The 21,919-nt window shown below is 33.9% G+C and overlaps 1 protein-coding gene and 1 pseudogene across 1 annotated transcript; one reads left to right on the forward strand and one right to left on the reverse strand.

The window, feature by feature from the left end:
* The first annotated feature begins 425 nt into the window (after positions 1-425).
* LOC116107509 (protein FAR1-RELATED SEQUENCE 5-like) lies at positions 426-3,861 on the forward strand. The gene is made up of 2 exons (XM_031393780.1): positions 426-1,919; positions 3,542-3,861. Exons 1-2 carry the CDS (start codon positions 1,353-1,355, stop codon positions 3,725-3,727), a joined length of 753 nt encoding a protein of 250 aa, XP_031249640.1. The 5' UTR covers positions 426-1,352; the 3' UTR covers positions 3,728-3,861.
* Positions 3,862-13,036: 9,175 nt separating this feature from the next.
* LOC116107468 lies at positions 13,037-21,919 on the reverse strand (annotated as a pseudogene).

Consider the following 21,919-nt stretch of genomic DNA (forward strand, 5'->3'; position numbering starts at 1 on the left):
TTGGTAATGAAGTCTTGCATTGATTACAGTAATTCGGATTTTAATTCAATGATAATCATTGGCCAGTAATGTAATCGATCCAGTAACATTATTCGGTTACATTATCAACCATTCTATAATATGTTGGTATTGGAGTCATGACCAGATTATATTTTAATCTAATGATACTTATGAGCTTGTAATCTAGAGGTGTCTCGTACTATGGGAATGGTTAGGTAATGGTAAGATTGGCTTTGATTGAAGTGCATAATGTTTATTTAAGTGAATTCAATGCTCGGTACTGTTCCAGTTGCATTTCCCAATTTGAACTAGTTGGAAATGTTTATAATTGTGTAACATTCACCTTCAAGTATGAGTTGCATTATATATAATGCCAACATTTTAATATAGAAAGGTGTATATCTATGAGTCTTGCGTAAAGGCATTATGTTATAGTTAACACTATTGGTTTGGTAATGAAGTGAAATTTCACTATTTGCTATTCACTGATTGTTCAACTATGTTGGTCTGACTATCATTTTTTGCTTTGTATCTCTGCTTGGTGGCTGAAAATTTTTAGCAAAATATTAGATAGAAAATTTTGGGTGTTTGTGTTCTCTTGAAAATGAGAAATTTAGTTCAATTTATCTGACAACTTGCATAGTCTCATCCAGTTATTTTCATACTGAGAAATTTATAGTGTAGTGTTCGGTATTAAGCTTACCAATGAATTTTTCTTTAGTTCATGTAAGGAAGTAGGGTGCCATGGATTGTTTTGTTTGCAAAAAAAGCATATCAATTGATTTTATTAATAGTCTTTAAATATGGAATTTACAAGAATGGCAAACTTTCGTGTTTGTAAGGGATGTTGGCAATCCAATAGGAAGACAATTTAATGAATCTCACTGGAAAGACATGATATTCTCTCCATAACTGACCTTTTTGAATGAAAAAATTGTCAGAATAAAAAAGGAACCAAAGTGGGAAAAATTCTTTTAATTATTGTAACTGAGCGTCGGGGCTACAATTTCTATGGCAATTAGAATTGATGATTTGAAAAGTCTTGTCATGCTTGGTGGATTTGAGACTTGAATATAAGGAAGAAAGAAGGAAATTTTTTCTCTTCTTTTTCTTTCCAAAGTTTTGTTCATTTCTTAACTATTTGGGTGCTTTGTCTTGCATTTAGTCTGCAAATATTGAAAGTGCATTGGAGAACAATGTCATCTTAGGAGTGTGTTTTTTGATAGTGTTTATTTTATCTCATCTTTGTTTTCTAAAACTTATGAGGAATGCCTTCCAGATGTGACTGCAAAATATAAAATTAGGGAAAGTCGAAATATTTAACAGATAGAATTCCATATTGTTGGCGCAGAATGGCAGGCTCCACTGGACATGATTATGTAGATAGTGATGGTGGCTCAGATAATGAATCTTTCGAAAATTTTGATGAGCACGAGACGTCGGAAGATGGCCTGTTGCAGTGTTATGATTCACAGAGTATTGTTCATGATGACTTGAATTTGATGATACCATCAGTAGAAGGTTTAACAGCAGAAAGCTCCGAGAGCTTAGAACCTTGTACAGGAATGACTTTTCCATCATTAGACGATGCAAGGGATTTTTATTATGAATATGCCAAGCATACAGGTTTCACCATTCGAACAAATAGAATCCGACACTCATTAAAGAACATGGCTATTATTGGCCGTGACTTTGTCTGTTCTAGAGAAGGTTTTCGTGCTGCAAAGCATACACTTAGGAAAGACAGAATTCTTCCTCCACGACCAGTTACGAGAGAAGGGTGTAAAGCGATGATAAGGTTGGCAGCTAGAGATGGAGGTAAATGGGTCGTTACTAAGTTTGTTCGAGAGCACAACCACAAACTAATGACTCATTCTAAATTTCCTGGGGAACTGCCAATTGTAAATATACTTAGTGAGGTATGTCTCAGGTGCTTGAAAAAAATGGTGGTAATTGATCAATTTAGCATCAGTAGTTATATTATTATTCAGGCTTAAGAGCTTTAATATTTTAGTTCTTAACAAATTTGTTGAGGTGCTCAATCTGTCATTGGATTTTGGTGATATCCAACCCTCAATTTCTTTTACCCTTGTCCCTGCAGCAAATTTGAATTTGAGTGCATTCATATGTAAGTCTTTGTGCTTGTTTGTCTTGTTGCATTCATGATTAAATTGGTCAAGCTTATGACTAAAACTTTCATTATATTATTTACACTAAAATGTAGAATAGAGAGAAAAATTGAAAATTAATCATAAATAGGATCAGAGAGAAAATACTAAACAGACTTGTGAATATTCTGTCAGCGGTTTCATAGAGTTTTGCTTGCTTCCTTGAACAGGAAAAAACATTACCATTTCTTTTCTGTTTGGCTAGAAAGGATTTTATTCCTAGCTATGTATCACTAACTTTCCAAGACCTGCTTCTGGCATCAACATTCCGCTTCTATCACAAGTTTTGCCATAATTTGTATACCATAAGTGCTACAGCTGTCACCACCAACCATTTTGTTCTGTGTTGCAATCCGTTAGATAAATCATTGGTTCCTCTTCTACCACTATGGCTTCTCTTAAATAAATGTCAGCAGAATGGTGTTGTAGTTCTGATGAAGCAGAACGAGATTTATTGGAAACCAGCTACTACAAGTGCTGCATCGCACTTTCTGCTGCAAGCATCAACCAGGATGCTGTTTTGCCAAATCCTCTGTTACTATTTACTGCACAAAATAATCCATCACTAGTTGCAGTGTCTGCCACAATTTCTTAATTTTTTTCCTTTGCTTGGACTGAGTGAGATAAGCGACTAAAGTCCGAAAAATCCATGACTTCACTGCTTTATTGGTGGGGTTTCTTTAGAAGTTTTACTCTGTTGATGATTTTAGGAGGACAAGTATGGAATGGTGGGTTATTTAGGAATTTTTATAGTAGCCTATTCACCCTGTTGTCTGTGGTATACTGTTAAGGTGGAAGGCTTCTACCATGTGTTATTGTAGTTACTCTCTTATGTACGTCAGCCTTGCTAACTTTGCGTTGTCTTTCCAGTTGTACTGTCCACCTCTTCTAATGAATTTACACTGTCATAAGTGGGGCTCCGACCTTTCTTTTGTTTTAAAAATAAACAATAACTTTTTCTGATGTACACTTGACTTCATTTTAGCAAGGTTTCTATTTCATTCTCCAGAACCATTAATATTTTTAAATAATTGTCTAGGTAGCAAAAATACACATCTCTATCATCTTTTAGACAGGGTATTTCATGTTCTCATATAGAGTTTCCATGTTAAGGTTGAATATTCATTGTAAAATTGCAAATGCTTTTGCTTTCTTTTATTTATATGTTGAACAAGATTCAAATTGAAGCTGCATGGATTATGGTTGTTACAATTGGTGCTTTCTGTGGAAACTATTGCCCTAGGTGAGATGTAGTTATGAAGCCAATTCATTCATGTCTTGAATGCTTTTGTTGGCGCAAATTTTTTATTAACAGTTTTCTGTACTCTTATTGATCTTGCATTAATAAATGGGTATTAAAATGAAACGTGCAGGAAGAGAAAGACAAAAAAATCCAGGATCTATACAACGAACTTCAGCATGAAAGAGAGCGGTCTGCGGCAGTCCAACAACAGATACGCGTGGTTCTCAAAGAGCTTGAAGAACATGCTGAGTTTATGTCTATAAGAGTTGAAGACATTGTCAACAACTTGAAAGAAATTGAACTTGGCGATCTTTAGCGTCTCAGCCAGAGAAAAAAACAGTGCAATTTTTATATGGGATAGGTAATTCAATCCTAATTTCCTGACTGCATCAAATTAGAGCATCAAGTTCACCATGTTTATCATCTGTCATTGACACAACAAATACTTATAAGAGAACACCACCAAAAAAGAAAAAAAAAAAAGGTTTGTTGGTGTTTCTTCAGGTGTTTCCCAGCAGAGTTCAGTTCATGTCTCAACTGATGAGCATGATATTATTGTAACAATTTTACTTCCTGAAATTGTAAGGGAGAGTTTCTTTTCAATCTGACTGTTCAACTGGGACACTGTCTAGGTGGGCAGTCGGGCATGCTTTGAAAGTTATCTTTGCACTCCAATTGATTGGAGTTTGAGTTTTTAGATTCACCTGTGCAGCTGTTTCTGTAAGCTCATAATAAAATTAATTTTGTTCCTTTAGGTAACTACATGAGCCTTTTCCTTTTTGGCAATATATTGACTCAAGCAGGGATTCTGCATTGATTTTCAGAAGAATTAAGCGGTCCACAAAGGGAAACACCCCATCTGAGGATATATTTTGTTGCTCCGGTTGATCTCCAAAGGTACCTGCAAAATGTTGGTTAGTTTTTCAAAGGAAGAATAACAATTACATCACCTGAAACTCAAAAGACTGACACTTTGCATTCCATAACTACGGAAACTACCAAGAACATCCTCTGCCGTTAGTCTTTTCCATTAAAATGGATGGGAGACCAAGTTTGACCATTGCAATTGCCAATTTATCCATATTTTATTAATAACTTCACTATGTTACCCCTACAAAATTTTCATTGATTAGAATATTATCCAAAAGACTGGAATCCTCTATCTCAAATATAAAATTGACACAATAAAATTAAAAAAAGAAAGTAATCACAAGCTACAATCTCAAGATCGCAGCTAGATTTTTTTTTTTTTTTTTTTCTCAGATTTGTTTTTTCTTATCTGTTAAATTTTAAATTTAAAAATATAATATTATTTTTAATAAAATATTTTTCTTGGAATTTTAAATACATTAATTTTTTGTAAGAACTTTAAATATATTAAATTTAATATTTTGCAATATTATTAAATATAAAATTCAATTTATCCAATATTAGTTTAACTATATTAAAATTGATATTAAATATAAAATAATTTCAAAGTTGTTGTAAATATATGTATTAAATTTGATACTCTTTATTCCTATTTCAAAAATGCTATGTACATCGAAAGTTGGTATCGAAATTTTGCATCGATATACGTGACACTTGACTCGGACGTCGCCACGTAGAACACGATAGAAGACTTCCGTGAATGGACGGCCGTCCAACATTTTTGGACAACCGTCCATTCCTGAAGGAATGGACGAGAGTCCAAAAAAATATTTAAAAATAAATTAAAAATCAATGGACTCCCGTCCAAATACTAGGGACGGGCGTCCCTTTAGTATGGACGACCATCCAAATTATATGGATGGTCATCCATATAAGCACAATATCGACGCCAGTACATCTAGTGTGGACAATCATGCCTTTTATAGGGATGGTCGTCCACATGAGATGGACTAGCATCCATATTTTATTAAAAGTAATAGCACATTATTTTAAAATAAAAATGCACACAATATGGACGCCAGTCCATCAAGTGTGGAGAGTTGTCCCTTATATATGGATGGTCGTCCGCATGAGATGGATTAGTGTCCATACTAACTTCAAAATAATAAAAACATAAATTTAAAATAAAAATTCACTGGTTTAGGGATTGTTGGGTTCCAAAACTAATTCAAAAAATGCAAAACAGTAGAAACATTGCATCTGCCACCGTTGAAGCCACATTATCTGTCGTCATTATTCACTTCTTCATATTCATCGTCTTGACTCTAGCTAGACTACACAGTTAAACCACCTGTGAGTATTTTTTGTTTTGTACTTCATTTCTTTGTTGCTTATCGTTCATTGAAGAAAGTTCAAAACTCTAATAATTGGCTGGGTTATTATTTGGTTGGGTTTTGCTTGGTAGAAGCCCTAATAATTTGCATCAAAACTCTCCGAAGGACATATGTTAATTGGTTGGGCAATAATGCTATTTGTATTGATGAATGAGGCATATTTAATTGGTTGTTCAATAATGTTAATTGGTTGTGCAATAATGTTATTTGTATTGATGTGAATTTTGGTTATTGGTTGTGCAAATATGTGAATTTGCATCAAAACTCTTCCAGAATTTTTGTTGTGTTATCTACATTTTTGTTGCCTATTGCTTGCTGGTTAGAGTGTGAAATTGGCAGAGAGTTCCATCAGTAAGAAGGGGTATAAAGGGCATAAGGGTAAAAGATGGCAGGAGGTGTGAGCGGCATCTGAGCATGTGTTAGTGGAGGTTGGTTAGGTGATATTGTTGTGTGAAGAGTAAGTGTGCTAGGGGAAGGAATAATTCAGTTAGTGGAATTAGCATAGTAACTTAAGTCTGCTAATGCATTAGTCTACTAAGTTCGGTATGATGGTTGAGGCAAATTGGGTATTAAGAGCCCATCACCCAAGTGCTTCAAGATCAGCTTCCTAATGCTTTAATCTGATCTGGGCTGTGTCGTGTCTGGCTTTTGAAGCTTACAATTGCATATGAAAAAGACAGAGAAATAAAAGGGATGACTTAGATTGGCTTCACTGTCAATGTCTCTGAACTATATGTCCATGTCAAAAACAACCAAACCAAAAACCATTAAAAAAGAAAAAACAAAAACAAAAGATAATGTTACGGAAAGAAATGGAAAATTGGTCACTGGATTTAGAGAGACAGAGAACTGAAATCACATGGGCAAGTGAAGAAGAAATAGATGGATGAGACTAAATATCAAGAAAACCATAACTAATTATTATTAATATTATTAGCTGGAAAAAATATACAACTATGTGACTTTTACAAGTGCATTGGCTGCTTGTTCAGATCCTGACTTGGTTGTTCAAGACAAGATTGTTCATGCTCTAGTAACTCGTATGGGCCTACATGACAATTTGTTCGTTGGCAATGCATGGTCAGCATGTTTGCTAAGTTCGATATGATGGTTGAGGCAAATTGGGTATTCCAGATGATGCCTCAGCACGACATTGTGAGTTGGAATGCACTCATTGGTGGTTATGCCGAAAATGAACCAAATGCAGCAGTTGAAGCTTATAAATTAATGAAAGAAGAAGGGACACCTATGAACTACATTACATGATTTTTTTTTATTAGTGTTTACTCACATTGTAGAATCTCACCCATTTTGTTGAACCTGTGGGAGTGACTTATCATTGTTTAGAACATTTTATAGTTCACATAATTCATAACTACTTCAAGGTGATGATATTCTTGTAAGTAATGCTACAATCTAGACATGAATGGCACTAAATATGATTTTTCATTATAGTTCTTTTTTTTTTTAATATCTGCTGAATTACCTATGGATATGTTTTTTCCAGGAAGTTGTTGGTTTTAGAAGAAAGCAGAAAATGGTAAAGAGCAAAAAATACAACAATTCCTCATGGAGGCACATCGTCATCTGGAGTCCAATTTCAAGACTTGCAACATAAAAAGCAATACAAAGAGATGGCGAAAAGAGATATTTATCTTGGAAGAAGTTTGGATTTAAGATTTATAGCAAATTTGGGTTTAGGTGATGAGATTAATAGTTGGATCCATAATTTGAAATGGGACCAATTAGTGAGCATTAGATATAATGGATATAAGCATTTGATTTATAAGTTTTTTAGTAGTTTGGAAGTTGTGAAGACAGATACTGATGATTTTCTAGCGTATACAATGTTTTTTAGATTAAAGAATCAGAATTGTGCAATGAGGCCACATGATTTAGCAATCTGGATAGGGTTTGATTTTGAAGGTTTAGATAACGTATCCAGAACGTGGGATTCCAAACAAGCTTGGATGGATGTTTCTGGAATAGGGGTTTACCATCCACATAGGTGTAAACTACAAAGTTAAAGAATCCTGCCATGAGAGTCTTTCACAGATTTCTGACTTTCACATTTAATGGCAAGAAAGAGACAAATGGAAATGTGACACTCAATGATTTATTGTTCATGGAAGCAGCAATAAGAGGGAGGCAAATAAATTCAACAAAGTTATTGATTAAGAAGTTGGAAGAGATTAAAGCAGAAAAATGAGAAATAAATTGGGGGATGCTTGTTACATTAATATGTGAGAAGTTGGGTTTAGAGATCACCCCTTCTGATGAAGCCAACAAGATTACATTTTCTGCAAATAATTTGTTGGAGGATGTTAAATTGTGTAAAATGGGTTTGATTAAAAAGAATGTGGCAGGAGAATGGATTCTGATTAGGGATGAAATAGAGGAAGAGGCAACAGTTCAGGAAGGTGTCCCTGTTTCAGAAAGGGAAAATCAAGGACGAGTCTATGTGTGCAAAAGAAGAAGAATGAGTATTAAACTTAGATCTTCTCAGAATGTATAATAATTTCTTCTCATACGTTAGAAGAAATAGTAAGCAGATTTGAGCGAATCGAAAGGTTTCAAGAGGAGAGTTTTTCACGTATTGAAAGGAAAATGTAAGAACAACAGGACCAGTTGTAAAGTGATTTCAACTTGTTTGCAACAAGAATAGAAGAAACGGTTGACATCCTTGGCGAACGCATGACAAAAATTTCCAGCATGATGAAGAAATTGTCAACAGTCAACCTCTACCCCTTACACTATGATGAAGAACTTCTCAACAACCTCCACCTTCTCAACATCTGTGGGGAACGCACTATGAATGTTAATTGTCATTATGTGTAGTTCAAATACTAAACTCTACGTACACATATTATATTTGCCTTTTGTTTATAAATATGTTAATTAATAAAGTTTGATTTCACAAGATATTCTCAATTAGCTGAACTTCTCCAATATCATATGAATGTTAATCGTTAGTCTGAATGTTATGTACAAAGATTATATTTGCCACATTTTCATATCATTAATTATTGTCCAATATATATCTCAATGCATATGTATATGTAATACTAGACATACCAAAAGACATATCAAAATTAAAATCTCAAATGAAATATAGAATAATATATACTGAAATGTGACAATAATATATACTAAAAACATTCAGAATAAGAATAAGTTACATTTACGTTATTATTATGAATTCACAATCCTACAATAAACAGCCTACTCTTACCCAACCAGCGAAAAAAATAATAAAAACAAAATAGCTGAATCAGCATACAACTCAACTGCATTCGTCAAAAATTAACCACAACGCGAATAATTTCTACCGAATACAATTTTATATGCTTCAATCGGTTAACGATATCAAATCTCTCCCCACGAAACATGTTCATTATTTACATCCTCCTGCTCAATACATAAATTACTTTTTCCTGCGAGATTTTGAACCGGACCAGTGAACAATTGTCAATGTTTAACAACCACAATTTAGCTCACATTATAGAAAACTTAAGGATTTTTACAATTATACAACATACATAACACATACCTGGATAGCAACAACATCATTTGACAACACTTGAACTCCTCGTACACTTTCAACAATGTTGTCTTGCTCTGCTAATGATTCTTTCCCTATAAAGTAGCATAATACATTAATAATCAAGTAGACCTGGCAAATGGGCGGGTTGGGCAGGTACGGTCCGGGTAGCAACGGGTTACGGGTGGAACGAGTCGCGGGTTCACGGGTGAAAAATTCTCACGAGTCGACATTTTCATGATCCGTACCTGCCCGTGCAGGTACAGGTCACCCGCGGGTCACCTGTGAAAATGGCAACACCCTTTTATATTTTTAATATTTTTCACTGTTTTTCCATATTTCTCTTGTTTTTTCTTGTTTTTTTAATTCAAAATTTCAAACTGCATACTACAAGATTGTTTTAAATGCAGGCATGTCACCAATTTTAGAAAAATTGAAATTAAAATAATTATTGATGATGGGTATAAATTTATCCAAATTAATGATTCTTAAAATTAAGTAATTTTGTTTAGACATTATAAATTTAAAAATAAATAAATAAAACAAATCACATGTCTTGAGGATTTATGCTTCTTCCAAAATTAAATTCCAATGGTCAGTTGAACTTATTTGAAATATGACTTGGTTGAAATGAGCCAACTAACCATATGGTATTTGCTACCTACTTCTTGTCAACTTAGGCTCACCAAACCTAAGATAAATTAATTCAGTTTAAGTATTAGGCATTTTCATTAAAGTCAACCCATGGTTAAAACAATTTTTTTGAATCTCACAGGAAAATATGAAAGCAAAAAAAAAATCCAACTGAAAACAAATCCGCCGTGCTGCTGCTGCTGTCGTGAGAGAAGAGATCTGCTACTACCGTGAGACAAGAGATCTGCTGCTGCCGTGAGAGAAGGAGTTGTGCTGCCGTGAGAGAATGAGCTGTCGCCTACCGTGGAGCTGCTGTAAGAGTAAGAAAGTGAGGGAGTGGAGGTGGAGCTGCTGTGAGAGGAGTGGTCGTGGCTGGAGCTGTTGTGAGAGGAATGGTCGTGCGTGAATGAGCTGCTGTGGAGCTGCTGTGAGAGTGAGAAAGCGCGGGAGTGGAGGTGGAGCTGCTGTGAGAGGAGTGGTCGTGGCTGGAGCTGCTGTGAGAGGAATGGTTGTGCGTGAATGAGCTGCCGTGGAGCTGCTGTGGCCTGTGTGTGAGAGAATGAGCGGCTGCGTTTTTGTTTTTTTTCATTGATAGTGATAAGTTTTGGTTTAGATTAGGGTTTTTGAGAGTGAGACTTTGAGTGAAAAGTTTTTTATTAAAATTTTTTTTTTTTAATTTCAAACAATAATACTACATTTACAAAGAAATTTTACAAAAATCTCCATACAAAATGATGTGGCAAAAAATGAATGAAAGAGTGAATTTACTGAATTTGACTTTTTGTTTCACTCTTCCATTCATTTTTTGCCACCTCACTTTATATGGAAATCTTTATAAATTTTATTTGTAAATATAGTATTATTGTTACCGAATTAGTACTATAGTGACCTAATAAGGATTAGTACATTACACTTAGATTCCTCATTATTTCAATACTTGATTAGTTCATGGTGTAACAAAACAAAAACTAACCAGATATATTTTATGGGTCATACAACTATGATATCTTATGTTACAAGTATTTAAAAAAAAAAGTCACTGTAACAATACAGTGTACCATATCAAAATTTTTGGCTTTGTTTGGTTGGCAATTGGGAATACTACTTTTAGTGTTTCCAAAAAAGTTAAACAATAAACTATCCAAAAACTCACAATATTATTCAACTTTATTCAACTTTTTTTAAACCCCCTAAATTTGTTAATTTAATTAAATACACCTAAATATTTTTTTAAAAATTACAAAAACACCCTAACAATCCACATTTACCAGATTTCGGCCACCACTGCCAGAAAATGGCCGAAATCTGGTAGGATGGCGCACTACCGGCTGAATCTGGTCAGCAGTACGCCGATCTAGCCTTTTTCAGCCAGATCTAAGGCCAAAGATACGACCAGATCTTTGGCCGTAACCAGTCGCTAACGACGGCCAACAAACGGTCGTCGTTGACCATCAACGAAGACCGTTTGTTGGTCGTCATTGAATAGCAAATACAGCCAGATCTGGCCGTCAATGGCTAGATCTAGCCGTAGATCTAGCCTTTTCCGGCCAAATCCACCATGGATCTAGCCGGAAAAGGCCTTATCGACGCACAACCGACAAGATCCAGCCGGTCATGCGCCGATACGATGACTCCAGCCACCCTCCGGCGGTGGTGGTCGACTGTCCGTATTTGAGGGTGGATTGGGGGTGTTTTTGTTAACTTTTAATGTTTTATTATAAGGGGTATTTTGTAAAAAAATAAACATAGGGGGTATTTATAATTTATAAATTTTACATCGTAATACCCACCCAATTTAACTTTTTTTTAACTTTTTTCAAAAAACTTCTCCCAAAACCCCAAAATTTTGAACCAAACGGAGCCTTTGTTTCATAACATCTTTATGTTTTTAGTTTAAGGCACTACAGTTTTGGGTAAGCTTACCGGTTGATCCAATGGCTGCTATGTTTTCTTTTCTTGATTCACAGAAATACGTTTGTTAATTGTTATGTTGCTTCACTAAAATTAGTGTATGGTTTTAGTACTAATTTTTGTATACGACTATTAGAAATAGCAAACAAGTATCACGACCGAAAGATGAAAATACATTAATAAAAAAGAGAGTCAAATATGTTGGTTAATGAAACAATGGAGCTACCATAGTGTCTGTGGGATGTGCAACGGTGACGAGCTATGTTTTCTTTTCTTGTTTCACAGAATACGTTTTGTTATTGTTATGTTGGCTTCACTGAAATTAGCGTATGGTTTTAGTACTAATTTTTTGTATGCGAATATCAGAAATAACAAACAAGTATTCCCACAAAGATGAAAATACATTAATAAAAAAAGAGTCAAATTTGTCGGGAATGAAACAGATGGGGCTGCCAATATCGTCTGTGATGTGCAACGGTGACGAGCTAGATCCGGTCGGGATGATGTGCAACGGTAAGGAGCTCGTGAAATGCAACGGTGTTACAATCCCACAAACACATAGTTTATATACTCTCTTCACTAGAATTATACACAGTTTAAAATTTTCAGATATTACCGAAATGTATGAAACTAAAAAAAAAAAAAAAAAAAAAAATAGAGACTTTTCCTAAAATTTTATACGAATATATAAAATTTACACCGTTACACGACACAGCATTAAGAAATGAAGCCAATGGGAAAACATAAGCACAACACTAGAGTCTAAAACCACCAGACCAGTTTTACAAAGTTTTGGAAAATAAAACCCACAAGTAATGATACTCCAAATCTTGGTGTTAAATTGTTTCAATTCTCTTCTCTTCGTTCCTAACACGCCACTTGTAGATTTCGCCACCTCTATGGATTTGCCGTTGTTGTAAGCCAACCCGAGTCGAAGTCAGATTTCAAGTCTTCACAGCCAACCAAAGTATCACATCATTAATACATCTATTTTAATAAATCATGTCACAGTATATGTTTTAATTTTTAGCTTAAAATTTTGATACATTCAATAATATGAATGATTATTAATTGATATCAAAATTGTAAGCCAGAAAAATTAAGTCAAAATATCTCGACCGAAAATAAAAAATATATTATGACATGCATCATCCACGTGTCTTCTTGTTGATCGTCGATCCCCAATCACAAAATTCCACCAAAATATGTCCACCCTCTGATTGACTCAACACAAAGAACTCCACTACTCATTCCAAAGAACAAAGAAATTAAACAAAATAAAAAATCAACCCAAAGCACTAAATCCTCCACCCTTCATCATCTGCCTAAACTCCTTATAATCAACCATCCCATCACCGTCCACGTCAACCTTCATGATCATCTGCTTGCAATCCTCTGCGGTGCCCCTTGCTTAAGCCCCAGCGACCCCAACACCTGCTTCAACTCATCGAACGTGATGAACCCATCCCCATTTTGATCAAACACATTGAACGCCTCTCGCATGTCGTTTTCATCCTCCTCCTCTCTCTCGACCATCAACGACTTGTACAGCGCCCCGAACTCGTCGATGTCGACGCACCATCTCCGTTCACTTCGATCCGTTCAATCATCTGAGCCAACTCGGCGTCGGGGATGAGATTCCGATATTCTCCAACGAACACTCAGCCTTTGCTTCGAAATCCCCCGCCCCATTGCGATCAAACATCTGAAAAACGCGATCAACCCCGCTGGGTCCATTTTTTTCAAGAAATGAAAGTTGTTGAGGTTTTTGAGGGGAAACAATGGCAGTGTGTGGCGTTGGCTGTGGCAGCGTAGCACCAGGAAGTGGGGAAGATCGGAGCTTTTTGGGGATTAACAAGAGAGAAAAGAGTTGAAAAATTGTGAAGAAGGAAGAGTCTTAAGAGAAAGTGACATTTGGGGATGTGAAAGAAGAAGTAGAAAGAAAGGACAAAATTAGAAAAGGAATTTGAATGAGTGAGAATGGATGGCACTGAGAAAATGTTGGAGAGTAAATTGAAGCTTATATATAAGCACCGAGTGTCCGAGTCTTTGGGTTTACGCGTATTTGGTATTGCAGAGAAAGGGACGGAGTCGTTGAACGATCATGATAATGGTGGGGATTATTTATTTATTTGCTAGGGGTTTATCTAGGCATGCCTCTTATCAATAGTTTAATTTCTTTTGGACCTGATATTTTAGAAAATTTGAAAGAAACCCTGAAGGATCGTTCGACTATTAAAAATTCCCTTAAAATTATCGAATGTATGAGAGGTCTATACACTTTATGAAACACTTGATCTTAGGTTTATATAATTACCGAGGAAGGGGTTCAATACGTCCAACTCTTTCTCTTCAATAGTTGTATAGTCGAATCATTTTAAAGTTTTGTATAAAAACTTGTTATAAAGAGTGTACAACACTTTGTAATAAACATTGGTGATTTGTTAAATGGACAATACTATAGGTTTTTCTTGTTATTCTATAAGCTTAAGGGGTTAAATGGAGAGAGATTGGGGTATTGATAAATTCCGCTATTATAATTGTTTGCTTACGCTTTCAAAGACGCGTTGTTATTATTGTTGTTGTTTGGTGTCTTTACTTTTTGTTTTGAAAGTTTGATTATAATATTTCATTTTGATGTTTTTTTTAACACCATTGTGTTTTCACAATTATGAAAAATATTATCATAAAATGCACCGACCAACTTAAATATTCAATAAGTTATTATTTCAATGTTACCGTTTTTTAGTTTTTATTCACGAGAAGTTATCCAAACGATTAACCAATAATTTACTCTTATAAATCTTGTACTTCAGTCTCACTCATAAAAACTTACATAACAAAAATTATTATTTCTTGTTTCTTAAATATTACAGGTTTAACTGAACTCTAACGTAAAGTCTTATGAATAAAATTGTTGTTTTGTTGGGTATTATAAGCATGTTATTATTGCAATTTATTAAAGGCATTAATAAAAATAAAATTGTTGTGGTTAACCCAATTTGAATGAGTAATATTATCCACATAACCTTCTTTCACAATTTTTTCTTACAATTCCGAGTGACAATTTGTAATTGGTCAGCCACAATTTATCAAGTGGAACTCATGGTGAACTTATACAGTTGACCAATGTAACTATCACGTTAAGTTTGTGAGAAAAAGTTTGTAAGAAAGATTATAAGTATAGTATTTTCCATTTGTAATTTGTATTATTTTTTCCTAACTAACTTTAATACAAAAAATCTGAACTCAAAATTCATTTTGTTATCTTTGTAGAATTTTAAGTTTATTTTATTACTAACATATTATAAGTAATTTGCATACAAATTTATATATATTCAGTATTATTCTTAATATTATTATATATGAAATTAAATATTACCTTATGTTATAGAGGAGTTATTTTAAATTAGCCGAATTTTTATTTAATATTATATCGATATCAACATTTTTCGCATTTCAGATCTGAGTCTTCCATTTAATGTTATATTTTTTATTTTATTATTTAGGATTTAATTTTTAACTTAAATAATGGAATTTATCAAAGAGAAAAGAAAAGAAAAAGGCTATATTTTTTTTATCTTATCTTTAGTATTTGCCTTATTGTACTTTAATGAATTTAAATTAATTTATTCAAGAAGAAAAGGTTAAAGAGAGGCTATATTTATTTATTTTTATTGACTTGTTTTACTTTAATGAATTTAAAATACTTGACCGTTGATAACGGATCTGAAACTTAGAGAGTTGGGGACTGGACCCCGCCAAAAGAGAACAGCCGGCTGATAACGACCGTTGGATCGTTCTTAACGGCTACTTTCGCGTGATTGGTGGGGTGATGACACCTGGAAGTACTAGAGAAAGTCTTACAGATTTTTTTTTCTTTTTCTTTTTCTTTTTTTTCAATTTTGATTGGAATTTTGTAAAGCCTTGGACGGCCAAAAAAGGACCATAAATAAACCAATACACCGAACACCGAAATATGTCCACCGAATTTCTTGCCGGCCTACGTGGAACGCGTCCCTCAGTTTTTTTATAATTTTTTTTCTAGTGACGGCCGTCCATCCAATTTGGACGGCCGTTCACTCACATGGCGCCCGTCCATGTTATATGGACGGGCGTCATATGCAAGGGACGGCCGTCCATATAATATGGACGACCGTCCTATTAAATAAAATAAAAAATTTATAAAAGCTTAGGGAACCGTCCATATGCTAGGGACGGCCGTCCATAGAATATGGAAGCCCGTCCCTATTAAAATAAATAAACATATTTGCAAAAGCTTAGGGACGCCGTCCATACATTATGACGGCCGTCCATTAATTTTGGAGCTCTTCTTTCTTCTTCTTCTCTTCGCTCCACTCCATCCCTGTACACACCTCAAATCCACTAAAGGTTATTTTTTTTTTGTTTTTGCTGTAATTCAGTGGGAGGAACCCATAATTAGAATCAGAAAAACTTACCCCAATAGAAGAAAAACCCATAAGCGAAGAGCTCCAAATAGATCTGCAAATAACACTTTTCTCTTAAATGAAAGCTGAATAAGATTCAAATTCTACGAAATAAAGATCAGAAAGAACAGAATCTCACAAGAATGAAAAGTCATCAAAATAATAAAAAATATATAAATATAAAGTTCACAACTTTCTCTTAATCTCTCTGTATCTTTCTTCTTCTTGTCTTTTGGCAATTATGGGCAAATGGGAAGACAAAGACTTTAAAGTTGTTCTTCTTAGTTGAAATTTTTTTAAACTTACAGTGAACTTCAGTCTGTCTCTTGTAGTCTGTTTCATCTGTATTTTTGTTTAGTTTATGCTGTAATTCAGTGGGAGGATTAGGATTGCTGAAAAATGGATTTGAGGTGTTACAGGGATGGAGTGGAAAGAAGAAGAAGAAGAAGAAGAAGAAAGTGTTTTTTGTTTTTTTTAAAGTATGGACGGGCGTCCAAACTTAAGGATAGGCGTCTATTCCTAATGGACACCCGTCCAAACGTAAGGGACGGCCGTCCAAAATTTATGGACGGTCGTCCCTAATTTTTTTATTTTTATTTTTATATTTTGTTCATTTTACTTATGGACAGGCGTCCATTAAATGGGGACGCCCATCCATATAATATGAACGGGCGTCCATGTGAGTGAACGGCCGTCCAAATTTGATGGACGGCCGTTCACTCGAAAAAAAATATTAAAAAAATTAGAGGCGTGTTACACGTAGGTCGGTACAATATTTCGGTGCAAAAATCCCCGTGTCCGTAGCATTATTGTAAATAAACGGTGACATGATAAGCAATTAAGCATCATACACAAGTATTAACCCTTATTGTACACATTCAATAATATTATCCAATTGTTTTTTTTTTTTTTTTTTTGGGTGAGCAGAGATGTCCGAACCAGTTTGTACATATCTCAACTAATCATTTAGGACCTCGAAATGAACGATCGTATAAATCTCTTCAGTGTCACCCCTATTAGAGTCTAAAGTGACTCGAACTCAAGAACCCATGTTGGACCTTTTTACTCTTTTACCATTCGATCACCTAGTGATGGTTAATATTATCTAATTGTTGACGAATTTTAAAGTGAGGTTATAATATATAAATTAAATAGTAATATTGATAAAGTTGTTATAAGGATAGTTATTGGTTTGTTAATATTATAAGATCATTGATTTATTTATGTAATGTTATCAAACTGATAAATGAATAATAATATGAGAATATTTATGTATTAATTAGTCCTAAACTCCAATAATAATACTGAATCAAGATTGAACGTTATTAAATTGATTTAGTAATTCTTTTTGGTTTTTAATTAGCTTATTAACAAGTATTTATTTATGATTTGATAATGTTTTCAAGTTGATATAAGTATAAAATTAATGTAACAATTAATACTAAAATCAAGGCGAAAACATAATGATTGACCATAACCGAAATTGTTTAGTACTGTTATTTACTATTTGGGATAGGTGTTTTGGATGATTTAAGTAAAAATAATTTTAGATATTAATGAATATCTTGCCTACCAATATTATTTACTAATTTTAGTGATATTATTTGTTGTTTTAAATATAATAATAATATAAATCTTGATTTAAACAATTGCCTTATATTTCATTGAACCTAAGGTCAATGGTGTAATAGCACCTCTAAACGACTATTTATATGGCCCGAACTATTTATTATAAAAAGTTTATTCATAAAAATAAGAGTTCAATAGACTCTTTATCTTTAAAATATAAATTAGATAGTGAGTTTGACTTTCCACATTTAGAGAGTCAAATTTCACTCTCTGTCTTAATTTTAATTAATAAACTACAAGTTCCTATGCATTTTATTTATTAATTCTCTTTTCCATTAAGTCTTTTTCTTAAAAATAAAGAGCATCTTCATTAGATTTAAAGAGTCTATTGGACTTGAATAAAAATTATGTTCTTTATATTTTAAAATTATTAAAGATGCTCTTTATTTATATGAAAGATGTTTTTCAAAATAAAGAACATTGGAAATGCTCTAAGAGGTTTAATTTAGCTTAAAAAATAATATTTTTCACAAGTGATCTAAATTTTATAAAATTTCATTACAAGCATTTAATTTTACACACGATTACTTAATTTTAATTTCATATAAAAAATGTCAAATCTACATTGGATTCATATGAAGTTGTGAATTTATTTTTATCATAAACAATCTCTTTCCTAATTCAACATGTTGAGCAATATCTAGTTGAATTCCATGAATTTAGGCATAGATTTTTCAACATAATTTCAAGCCACAATATCTATGAAATGGGTGGAGAACCAATACTGAAACCCTTAATTTAAGGAAAGATTTGGCTTGAGTACAAACAAATCCTATCAAGCAATATTACCTACAACTTTTTTGTTTTTTTAACCAAAATATCCAGATCAGTTTATGAGCACCTCAACTAATCTTCGAGGTCCATTAAACACCCTACAAACCCAATGTTTCTTAAATTAACAATATCATTTCTCGAGAGAATTTCAATCTAAGAATTATATATATTCAGACATACTTTAAAATGGGTTGTTGTTATTGTGCAAGTCCTAAACTTAAATGATATATAGACTATTATACTTTTGAGACACAAGCCAAAGGTTTGCTTCTCCGTCTGCTCTATTTAATTATATGGACACGCTTTAATTCAGACATATTTTAAAATGGTTGGATGCGATTATCCAATAAAATTTTATGAAATTCTTTGTTAGTAATTAAAATTATTGTTTGATGAAGTAATAATGTGAGATCATGATTCCCACTCAAATATCTCCCAAAAGAAAAGAAGTGTTGTGGGTTTGCACTGCACTCTTTGCCAGTTGGTTTCATTGGGTTTTCTCCAGCTAAATTCCACTTGACAGCTAGATGACTGACTAAACTCGAAACTTTTGACTAATTTCAAGACTTAATAGAATATTTGCTCTTTGCTCAAGGCATCTTATTTTTAGACTTTTAACTCTTTGTTTTGACTTTTATCTCAAATCTAGACTTCTTGAAAAGTTTTGATAATTCTACTTGTTTTTTTAAATATCCAATTATTAATGTTATTGATTTCATATTTTAACATTATTGGTCTATATTTCAGTGTTACCTACATAACTATAAGAACAACATTATCTGTCTACACGACCATATTGATAATATAAGAAGATTTCACTAAAAGTCATGACATATAATATTTGGGATTAGTTGATACTCTTTTGTAAGTGAAAAAAAAATTCTATATGATGTATACACATACATTCAACCAACATCGGAACATCACATTAATGCACATGCTTCCTAATTGCTCATATGCACATCCATTCGTTATACAAAAGATTTTTATCTCTGTATAACCCACACATTTATACCCATAAATGTAAATAAAAAAAAATAAAAGAACCACTAATAATAATCACATGTTCCAATCAGATTAGAGATAACTTAAGGTGTCTAGATCAATTTGTGTGTACTTTGACTAATCTTTCAAGACCTTAAAGTGAACGATCGGATAAATCTCCTCAATAAATATCCCTATTAGTATCTAGAGAAACTCAAACTCAAAAATTCATAGTAAACCTCTTTGGTCTTTTAACATCAGACCATTGAGCAATAGTTCGTATACTCTTTTACGCACACAAAAAGCTTCTATATCACATAATACAGATGCATTCGACCAACGTCACAACAACACATAAAATACACACTACCTGACTGATTGTATACACATTCATCCATTATACGTATTGACCTTGCAGAGGACTACAAGGTCAACACGTATAAAATTATAAAACGGGTATGCCATCACATGCAACACAGCCGACCGTGGAAATTTACTTTAATAAAAATTTATTTTGTCAAGATCTGAAACTTTCCCAGGACTCGGAGAATAAGTTTTACTTATTCGGTTGACTAATTAAGCCTGGTTGGATCAGATTCAATTAATTAATTATTCACATTTATTTATTTATATTTATAAAATTATAACCTTGTGCAAGTTGTGACTAGATAATTTCCCTTTATTAAATTAAAAAGAATCTAATTATTAAGTATTTTGAGTTGAATATAATAGTAGTAGGTAATATATTACCTATCTTTGGTGGAAAAGAGAAGAAAAAAATTTGGCGCTTAAATGAAGCGTATTAGGCAAGCCATTCGTTATTATTAATTAAAAAAAAAAATTTAACAAATATGGACGCCAGTCCATGTATTTTGGAGGGCCGTCCTAGTAGATGGACTAGCGTCCATGTAGTTTGGACGGTCGTCCCTAGTAGATGGACGCCAGTCCATATACTAGGGACGGCCGTCCATATTTACATTATATTAAAAAAAAAAAATTAATAATAAAAAAATTTTACAAACTGGGCACGGCCGTCGGCCGTCCTGATAATTTGGACGGCCGTCCTCATAGAGATGGACGGCCGCCCTTCTAATTTGGACGGCCGTGCCGGTTAGCAGGACGACCGTTCATCATTTAGGGACGGCCAACCCATATAGGGGGACGGCCGTCCAAATTATCAGGACGGCCGTCCATCTCTATGGACGCCCGTCCAACATATTATATGGAATGGACGCCCGTCCTGCTAATTTGGACGACCGTCCCCCTTATGTCTGTTTTCAATCGGTCCAACATGGCGGCTTCCACGTGTTTCGGTGCAATTTTTCAGTGCAACTTTTCGGTGGGTATAGCATTTTTGTAAATTAACATAACATCATTTAATGTAACTGTTAAAGGGTAAAATAGTCTTTTGCTCTACATTAAATATTAAATTAAATTGAAATGAAAATGAAAATTTCAAAATAGGCATCCACATCTCAAAGGGTAAAATGGCTAGATGGTGGCTTTGGGTGAGGAATTTTGTCAAACAGGTGGTGGTCGGGTTGGCTGTGGGAAGGTTGAAAATGATGGGGAGTCGCTAGCTACCGAACATAACAAAGCAAAGTGAACTGAAGGCAATAAATAAAAGAACACTTCATCTTCATTGGAGCACCGAGTCAAAAGAAGAAAAATCATTCAATTTTTAATTCACCAATAAAAAATGGCTCTAGCAATGGCAGTGGCACTAGGAGTCGAGAAGAAGAATGACAACAACATTAAAGAAAGAGAAGAAGAAGATCTAAATAAAATATATAAGGCAATTTACGAACATGTAGATTAGAAATTCTGTTAATACAAGATAATAATTTGTTATATATATTAAAGAAAGAGAAGAAGAAGATCTAAAGAAGAGAAACGAAGAGCTCGAAAGAGAGTTGAAGAGAAGAACAAACGAGAGTTGAGCTTCAGAAAGTTCTGGAACGGCTGCGTTTGGCAGAGGAAGCTGAAGAAATGCTATGTTCATAGCTAGGTGAACTTGAAGTAGAGGTCGTCAATCAGGCGCGTGACCATCACTCTCATATCGTTTCTCTTATGAGCAAGCTGTCCAAAAAACTTCTGTCATTACTGTGTAATTTTATTTATTCTTTTTTGTTAGTAGTAGGAAAAAAAAAAAAAAAAAAAAGCTTCTCTAGAGCTTTGAACGTCGGTCCAATCATGAGCAGAAATTTTATTTCTGGTAGTTTGAATGTTAAAGGGATTTGATCTATGCGGTGTAATTGATTCGTGCTCACCGGACTTAAGGCCAGAGATGACGCCAACCTCGTCGTTGTGTTGTCGCACGTCAT

Source organism: Pistacia vera, unplaced genomic scaffold, assembly GCF_008641045.1.
Source record: "Pistacia vera cultivar Batoury unplaced genomic scaffold, PisVer_v2 Contig539, whole genome shotgun sequence".
NCBI classification, from domain to species: Eukaryota; Viridiplantae; Streptophyta; class Magnoliopsida; order Sapindales; family Anacardiaceae; genus Pistacia; species Pistacia vera.

Bases quoted from the DNA above. Each gene is read 5' to 3' on its own strand.
- LOC116107509 (XM_031393780.1), top strand. From the start codon at position 1,353: ATGGCAGGCTCCACTGGACATGATTATGTAGATAGTGATGGTGGCTCA. The intron at 1,920-3,541 runs GTATGTCTCAGG...TGAAACGTGCAG, and splicing joins TTGTAAATATACTTAGTGAG to GAAGAGAAAGACAAAAAAAT.